This window comes from Pelodiscus sinensis, chromosome 6 (genome assembly GCF_049634645.1).
Source record: "Pelodiscus sinensis isolate JC-2024 chromosome 6, ASM4963464v1, whole genome shotgun sequence".
NCBI classification, from domain to species: domain Eukaryota; kingdom Metazoa; phylum Chordata; order Testudines; family Trionychidae; genus Pelodiscus; species Pelodiscus sinensis.
In genome coordinates this window covers 81879066-81887332 of record NC_134716.1, presented here as the reverse complement: position 1 = coordinate 81887332, position 8267 = coordinate 81879066, and the positions used below count along the sequence as shown (strand labels likewise).

Genomic DNA, 8267 nt, shown 5'->3' with positions numbered 1-8267 from the left:
GTCCTTTCTATTTTCCTCACTAGGATTTGACTTTCACTTTTTAAAAGATACCATTACTCAACCAGTTCAAGGGTAAAAGTCTGTAAAGTCTTTCTGAGGAGCTGGTATAAATATATGAGTGTATGCCAGCCTCTGGAACTTGCTGATTCTATAGTGTCAAGGGCCAGTGTGAATAAGTATTATGTTGCATATTGAGGTAGAAGAACTCTATGCCATTTGTGTGCACAATCATGGTAATTAACCAGCATTTTTGCAATTAGGAGTTCTCGCAATGTGGTCCAAAATGTATTAATAATGTAGCTATTACCAAAACGCAGCTAAAATATTTTACAGTTCACAAAAGAAATCCCTTGCAGTGCTTGTTAACACAAATTAAAGCTTTTTCCAAACACTGTCCTTGTCACAATTATTTTATTAACAGAGACTAAATAAAGGTTGAAAACACATTATGACTTTTTGAAACATATTGGACACCCATGAACCATATAATAGAAGCTTTACAATAGTTTGTTACAGAAATACGTGAGTAATTTGTTTTGTTCCCTTCAATAATTAAAACAAGTGTCATTTGGTAATGACACTAGACAGTTTCTCTCTGCAATAGCCCTGGCAAAGCAATTGATTACTCAGATAGGAAGATGTTACTAGATCAGTGAGTCCCATCTATTTCATGCAATACTTTCTGAAGTGTTTGATTATACTGTAAGTTTATCATCCTTACATTTTCAGGGTAGGTTAACTTCTATCCTGAGAGTCATGACCACTCTCTGGCCATGCTGGTGCTTAAAGTGTAGTGTGTACTTAAGTTAACTGAATGAATATATGGGGCCAGAGTGTTTTTCACCTAGAAGTTCCTCTGCATTGCTAATGACTACTCAGGTTTTGTCCCTCACAGTCATATACACCTTTGTGTTCCTAGTTCCCAGTCTCCAAGCAGGACTGGAGAACTCTCTGGAATGTACTGCTTATTGCTCCAGGTGAGCTGCTATTTAGCAAGGAGGCACTTCCCACTCCCTAGCAATGAGCATGCTCCATCCAAAGAACTTCCAGTCTTTCAACTGAGACACCCCCCCCCCCCAGACCTGGGCTCCGATGGCTCCCAGTGATAGCAATAGCAGCCAAATGGGCTGCTCAACAGAAAGGTGTCTCAATACTGTTCTGCTAGGGTATAATGGTGATGTAGCCATACAATTTCCCTAACATGAAGCAGATGTAATAGGTTGTAATGCAAAAAGACAACAGACTAAAAACATCACTATGTATAATTTGTACATGCTATATTATTTTGTCTTAGTTCCCCCCTCAGTTCATTTCTGGAAAGGCCTGTCAGGTACAAGCTCTGGCTAGCTCTGGTTTTCATGAGGACATTCCACATACAAAAATACAATTTCCAAATATAAGATCAACCCCTTTACACAGCGAGACGCAGGTTTTGACCGACACAATTAAACAGAGGAAGAGAGTACAAATGCTGAACGTTAGAATTTCTAACTGCCTTTCTCTGAATATCAAACCACAAGACGTTTTGCTCGCTGTCTTCGGGTGAGCACAAGTAGGACTTTCCGGCAAGGTCACTGGGTCCGTTTGTTCCCCCGAGGTGTAGGTGGGAGGGCGGGGGTACTTTACAAGCACTTCAAAAGAAAAGAGTTACAAGAAGTGCCTCTGGGACAGTCGCAGAGTTTCCCGATTCGAGCTCCTTTCCTCACTGCACACTGCTCGCCAGCATCGCACTGTGAAGAGCAACACACTCTCAGGCACAGGGCAGAGCAAAGCATCCGACATGGAAAAGGCTCAATTCCTGGCTATCTGCACAGCACCCGGAGCGCCGGAGGCGCTACATACGTTAGTTACTTTTAGCTACTAGCACATTTCTCTCCAGGTCCCCTCTTCTGGCCACGTTGGCTTAGAATTTGCTTCAGTTCCCGTCTCAGCTGTTCTGAGATGGGAGAGGGTGGGGTGACATTTACACAGCCAGAATGTGACAGACCGAATTGGCAGTGGGAGCCAAAGCAAGAAACTGCAGAGCGGAAATAGAAGAGTTACCAAAAGCCGACAGCTCAACCCACCACAAAGGGGTGTATCTTCCCCCTCCCCCCGCAGAGAAGCACAGCTTGAGAAGCGAGCCCGGATTCTGATCTCCGGAATACGGGTGTAAAGCCGGAGTGACTCCATGGAAGGGACTGGACTTACTCCAGATTTACACCCTTCGCCAGTGTATTTGAGATCCCCCACTCTTATCGTCAAGTATCAATAGCAGTGTCCTGGCCCAATCCGGTCTCTAACGGGAGCCCGGGGTTTCAGACAAAAGCGCCAGCGAGCTTATGCTGCTGTCCCAGTCGCTGTAGCGGGGTGGGCCCATGCTGGGTCCCGGAAACATGTTCTGGCGCCCGAGGCGTGGCTCGGATCCGCACTCACTCACCATGGGGACTTGGCCGAACTTCTTCTCGTAAATGGGGATCCGCTTGCTCTTCAGCTTCTCCAACACCTCCTGCAGCGCCTCGATCTGCGGACACACAAAGGGTGAGAGCGCCGGGGGCTGCCTGCTGCCCCTGGGGACCGAGCCACGGAGCTCCCGGAAGGACCTAGCCCTGCCTCCCCAGTAGTTGGGCACTCGGCTCGGCTGCGCTCCCCCGGGCGCGGGCACCTACCAGCTCTTTCTCGTGGGACGTGTCCTCCATGGTGGAGTAGAGGTCCAGGGCGCGAGGCTGCAGCTCCGGCTCCTCCTGGCCGCGGGCCCCGAGCAGCAGCAGGAGGCTGGCGCCCAGGAGAGCTAGAAGCCGGGCGCTCTCCATGGTGCTGAAGCGCAGTGGAGCCGCCAGGCCCCTTTATAGAGCGCGCGGGGCGGGGAGTGGGGGGGGAGGTCACCTGTTACCAGAGCCCTTGCACCGCGCTACGTCAATGGCCCCCTCCCGGGCTCCGGCGCTGGCAGCGAGCCCTGCTGGAGAACGCTCCTGGCTGCAGGCAGTGACCTCAGCCTCCAGCCGGGTAGGGAGCTCAGGGGCAAGCCACAAGCCTGTCCTGAGTGGCTTGTCTGGGTCCCCCCTGGCCACCCAGAGCTATGCGAGTTCCCGCCTGACCCCTGGAACCCAGAGGGAAAGCGAGTTGGGGGGCCAAGGGAATTGGAGGAAAATCTAAAGGAAACATCAGATTTTTCAAAATATTTGTCGAAGTCCGTGGGTGTCTAAAGCAGCAGGTTTCTGCTCGGGGCTCCTGCCGCGAGGTACCCATGAAGTGACTAGAAAGCTCTCACTAATAAGGGATACAGACTCTCTGCACTGTGATTTTGTGTCGGTGCAGCTTTTATTCAAACACACTATTGCCCAGGTTTGCTGGCTGGTGACTTTCCCAAAGTTTTACATTGGACAGCCATAAAATGAAGAACATGCAGTTAATACCCAGGTGTGAAAAGTTTAGTTTAAGTGACTGAACTATCCAACACCACATAGGAACTATCTGGCAGAGGCAGAGAGATAATGCAATTCTCCAGGCCAGCCTTCAACTGCCTTACTCATAAGACCGTTTTTTCTCTTCTTGTAGCCTCTGCATCATTCACTACACACCTTCCAGCTTGTGCAACAATAAGGCAGGGATCCTGTAGCCAAATGCTTCCATCCCTACTCAACCCTGTTTTACAGCGTGATCTATCAGTGCACTGAATGAGACAGGGGTCTTGAGGAAAGCCTATATATATATGCTCTGCCATAAAGATTCACATTGAGAGTCTTAATTCATCTGTGACAGGGGAGAAGGCTATAATTTTAAAGGATATTTGTCTTTTTCTGTTTGTTTTAAATATATAATTTTCTCTATCCCTGACTGCCTCTCAATACAGTCTTTATTCATTTACTGACTTCTTGCAGGCCTTGCAGCAGACATGGGGGCTCAAAAATATGGCTAGCATCTTGCTCTCTCACTTCTGGGAGGGCATTCCCTGCACTAGCACATAAGCAGTTTTTGCCTCTAAAAAGGTTTGGGGGGTTAGGATATTGGGTTTTGGTTGGAATGGAAAAGTTAAGGTCTGGTCTACACTGCGTGGTTAAGTCCACACAAGATCACTTATGTCAACCTAACTGGATGTGTCTAGACTTAAAATTTCACTCCTGCAGATGTAACTGTCCTGCTACACCAACTTAATAACAGCATCTCCCCAAATGGTGTAAAGTTAAGGTTGAAGTAGTTAGTCAGAGATACTTAAATGAACTGTTAGGGTACATCTACACAGCAGATATATTTCAGGATACCAAGGTATCTCAAAATAGCTACCCCGCGTCTTAGAAATGCACCTGTCGTTTTGAAATATTTTTCAAAATAACAGGTGCATTATTTCACCATCCCTGTAAATCTCTTTGAACAAGGGTTAAGGAATGGCTCGAAATAGTGTGTTATTTCAAAATAGACTCAAAATAAGCTACACAATTTGCATTACACAAATTGTGTATCTTATTTCGAGGTTAGGGTGCTGATGAGTTGCACCCTTACTAGCCTTGAAGTTCCTTTTCCTGATTTCCCCGTGTGGGGAGCACACCTAGCAACTGCCCAGCTGACCATGCTGCAGAATGCTCTTGCCTGTAGTAAATAGGTGCTGGATCTTCTTGGTTTGTGGAGAGAGGAGGCTGTGCAGGCACAGGTCTGATCGAGCCATAAAAATGTCAACATTTCAGAGAAAGGCTATAAGAGGGACCAGCAGCAGTGCTGCTTAAAAGCTAAGGAACTGCAGCAGGTGTGCCAGCAGAAAAAGGAGACCAACAATCAATCTTTTGCAAAGCTGCAGAGACCTCACCATGGATACTGCAAAGGGGTTTGCCCCAGACCCTGCACAATGAACAGCAAGGAAGAGGAGTATGGGGGACAAGCAACTTAGTGGATCTAGCTGTGCAGTGAACCAGGACATGTTTCTGACCTCACTGCAGTCCCACCAGTCAAGCATGGGTGAGCCTAATGCTGGGGAAGGATGTAGTTTGTTTTTAAATTATAGGGCTAGAACCTTCAGAGTAGCAGTCACATCTGTTGATTACAGTTTTTACTTGTGCTAAAAGAGGTAGTGGAACAACCAAACAGTACCATTGTTATCTGCTTTTCAGCAATGTATGTGCACCAGGATGTCCCATGAATTCTCCATAGAGAGCTCACTGAAACTGTCATGGAGGTAGTCTGCAATCCTCTGCCAAAGGTTTCTAGGGAGATCTGCCTTATTTCTTCTACTATGGCAGAACATTGCAATGCCACCAAGAGATTACTCCAGCCAGCACTACAGAAGTATACATTCTAACAGCATATGGTCCCAGGACACACTCTGACAACAACAACAATTGTTCTCTTTCCATCTCTGTCACCCTCAGGAGTAAGAATATCAGCTAAAATCATCACTGCTGGTGGAAAAGGATAATTTGATGAATTATTACCTTGGGCTTGAATAAATACATTAACTGGTTCATGCATTACAAAGCCAATTTCTCTTGCCTTTAAAATCCACATTTTCATGTCAAAAGCTTTGAATGGGACACATCCAGCCCCCTTAATTAGTTCATGATACTATGTATTTTTGCTAGTTTCTAAGGTACCACAGGACTACTGGTTATTTTAAAGTTACAGACTAACGTGGCTATCCTTCTGATACCGGAACGTAATTATGTAAACAATTATATCCCACCACCTTAACTGGTTTACACCCAACAAAATTAATTATACAGGAGACAGAAACAATCAAAAAACCAGACAGATAAATAGAGATGGGGAGCATAATGACAAAACAATGAGGATTTCATAACCCCAGCTATTGATAAGTAAGTCCTTGCCAGACAGAAAGCTATCATCCTAAGTTTCCTTTAAATATGTTAGGCTTTTCCCTTTATCTGGAGGTGACAGATTAGATGGCCTTTCTAACAACTCCAAAATTGCCTTATTTCAATATCTTCAGAGAGTTAGCTGAGTTAGTCTGTAACTGGAAAAACTTAAAAAACAACAAATAGTCTTGCAGAACCTTAAAAGATTAACAAAACATAGAGGCTGTGTCTAGACTGGCAAGTTTTTCCGCAAAATCATCTGCTTTTGCGGAAAAACTTGCCAGCTGTCTACACTGGCTGCTTGAATTTCCGCAAAAGCACGGACGATCTCATGTAAGATTGTCAGTGCTTTTGCAGAAATACTATGCTGCTCCCGTTCGGGCAAAAGTCATTTTCCAAAAAACTTTTGCGCAAAAGGGCCAGTGTAGACAGCAGAGATTTGTTTTCTGCAAAAAAGCCCCGATCACAAAAATGGTGATCGAGACTTTTTTGCAGAAAAGTGCGTCTCGATTGGCCACGGACACTTTTCCGCAAAAAGTGCTTTTGCGGAAAAGCATCCTGCCAATCTAGACGTGCTTTTCTGGAAATGCTTTTAATGGAAAACTTTTTTGGAAAATCATGCCAGTGTAGACGTAGCCATAGATGGTATCATGAGCTTTCGTGGGCACAACCCTCTTCTTCAGATGACTGGAGTATTAAAGTTTTTTAAGTTCTTTCAATATGACTGTCTTGGAATGGGCCAAGACTGGTTTCTCAGCTTATGGCTGTCCTGTTGCTTAGCTAAAAGCCTGAGCTCAAAAACAAAGCCTCAGACCATCATGTACAGATAGGCTGTGATTTTGATTCTTTGTTTTCTTACCCCTGTAAAAATATTAAAACTTAAGCTGTCCTTTAGCTACCAATCTAGGGGTATGTCTACACTACAGGACAGAGCTATCTTAATTGCGTAGCTGAAGTCAAAGTAGCTTAACTCAACTTTTGTCGCTGTCTATACTGCAGGAAGTTGAAGGAATAACACTCTTCCTTCAACTTCCCTTACTCCTTGTGAAAGCAGGGTTACTGGCATTGACCAGAGTGCCCCCCTCACTTTGAATTAGCTGTCTTAACTAGATCCTTAATCTGAATCCTGGAAGATTGACAGTGACAGCTTCGATCTTCCTCTATTGTGCAGACATACCCGAATCGTCTGCATCTAGACTGGCATGATTTTGTGCAAAAGCAGCTGTTTTTGTGCAAAATCTTGCTGCCTGTCTACACTGGCCGTGAGTATTTGCACAAGAACACTGACTTTGTAATGTACAAAATCAGTGGTTCTTGTGCAAATACTCTGACGCTCCCGCTCAGGGATAAGCCCTCTTGCACAAGTATTCTTGTGCAAGAGGGCCAGTGTAGACAGCAACGTTAATTTCTTGCGCAAGAAAGCTCGATGGCTAAAATGGCCATCGGAGCTTTCTTGCACAAGAGAGCGTCTGCATTGGCATGGATGCTTTTGCACTAAAGCAAATCATTTGCGTAAAATTATGCCAGTCTAGATAGATGCAGCCTAAGAGTAAATCTTGACCTGTACTGAAAACAAACATTTGATGTGATTAATACAAAAGAGGGAGGTGGCCAAAATCCCAAAACCTCAGCTTTTTTTTTCTTAAAAGAATTTTAAAAGCTCTGCAATATATTCAGGTTAGGGACTTGCACTTTATTTTAAAAATTGAAATTGTTATTCATATTTCTCCACATTCAAGATTATTACTTGCTCCAAATCTATAATTACAATATAACCTACTGCTGTGTCTAGATTCATACTCAGCTATTTTTGTACATCTTGCACATCTACCACAATAAAAATTCAAGAGTGCAAAGTTCAAGAGAATGCATATATAGAAAATACCAAATAAAATAATCAACAAGCATAAAAATGGCATAAGCCACAGAAACCCCAGTGCAAAAATAATGTAAATGTCATTATTCCACAAATATGGTAAGCAGTTTCTGGCATTGTATCAAGACCTAATGAGTCCTATCGCTAAAAATGCAGTTGAGTGTTATAGCATCACAGACCTCCTTATCGCCAGGTACTTAGCATTAAATCAATAAGGAGAGGCAGGACTACATGCCTTTCATTATCAAATACTAATCTTCAGAAATATCAGTCACTCAAACATCTTCATGTTCTACACTCATTGCAGATAAAATCTGAATAGGAAATACATGTAATGACTATCAGCTTTTTAGATACCAAGTTCATTTCCTAGTTACCCATATTGTAAGCTTCTCCTAAACCTCTTCAATTAGAAAATAATGCAGATTTCTGCTGTACAATCCTAATATTTTAAAGCAGAAATCAAAGTAACAATATTTATTCAGTAGTTTGGATGCAAGCATATTATTCTACTCTTTTGCTTGAAGTACATACACAGCTGGACTTGTTTTTAAGAATGAGTCTTAAAGATAAAAGTTAAGCATATGATCAAGTGTTTTGCTAAATCA

General features: G+C 43.8%; 1 protein-coding gene across 1 annotated transcript; it reads right to left on the bottom strand.

Annotated features, from left to right (window-relative positions):
- Nucleotides 1-400: 400 nt before the first annotated feature.
- Nucleotides 401-3047, bottom strand: CARTPT (CART prepropeptide). The gene is made up of 3 exons (XM_075932241.1): nucleotides 2649-3047; nucleotides 2420-2503; nucleotides 401-1730 (listed from the first exon to the last, which is right to left on the bottom strand). The coding sequence occupies exons 1-3, from the start codon at nucleotides 2790-2792 to the stop codon at nucleotides 1623-1625; spliced, it is 336 nt and encodes a 111-aa protein (XP_075788356.1). The 5' UTR covers nucleotides 2793-3047; the 3' UTR covers nucleotides 401-1622.
- Nucleotides 3048-8267: the final 5220 nt, after the last annotated feature.

What these genes read in the sequence shown, in the direction of transcription:
- CARTPT (XM_075932241.1), bottom strand. Translation starts at nt 2,792, where the DNA reads ATGGAGAGCGCCCGGCTTCTAGCTCTCCTGGGCGCCAGCCTCCTGCTG. An exon ending in CGTCCCACGAGAAAGAGCTG is followed by an intron (nt 2,504 to 2,648) that starts GTAGGTGCCCGC and finishes GTGTGTCCGCAG; the next exon opens with ATCGAGGCGCTGCAGGAGGT. An exon ending in AGTTCGGCCAAGTCCCCATG is followed by an intron (nt 1,731 to 2,419) that starts GTGAGTGAGTGC and finishes TGCTCTTCACAG; the next exon opens with TGCGATGCTGGCGAGCAGTG.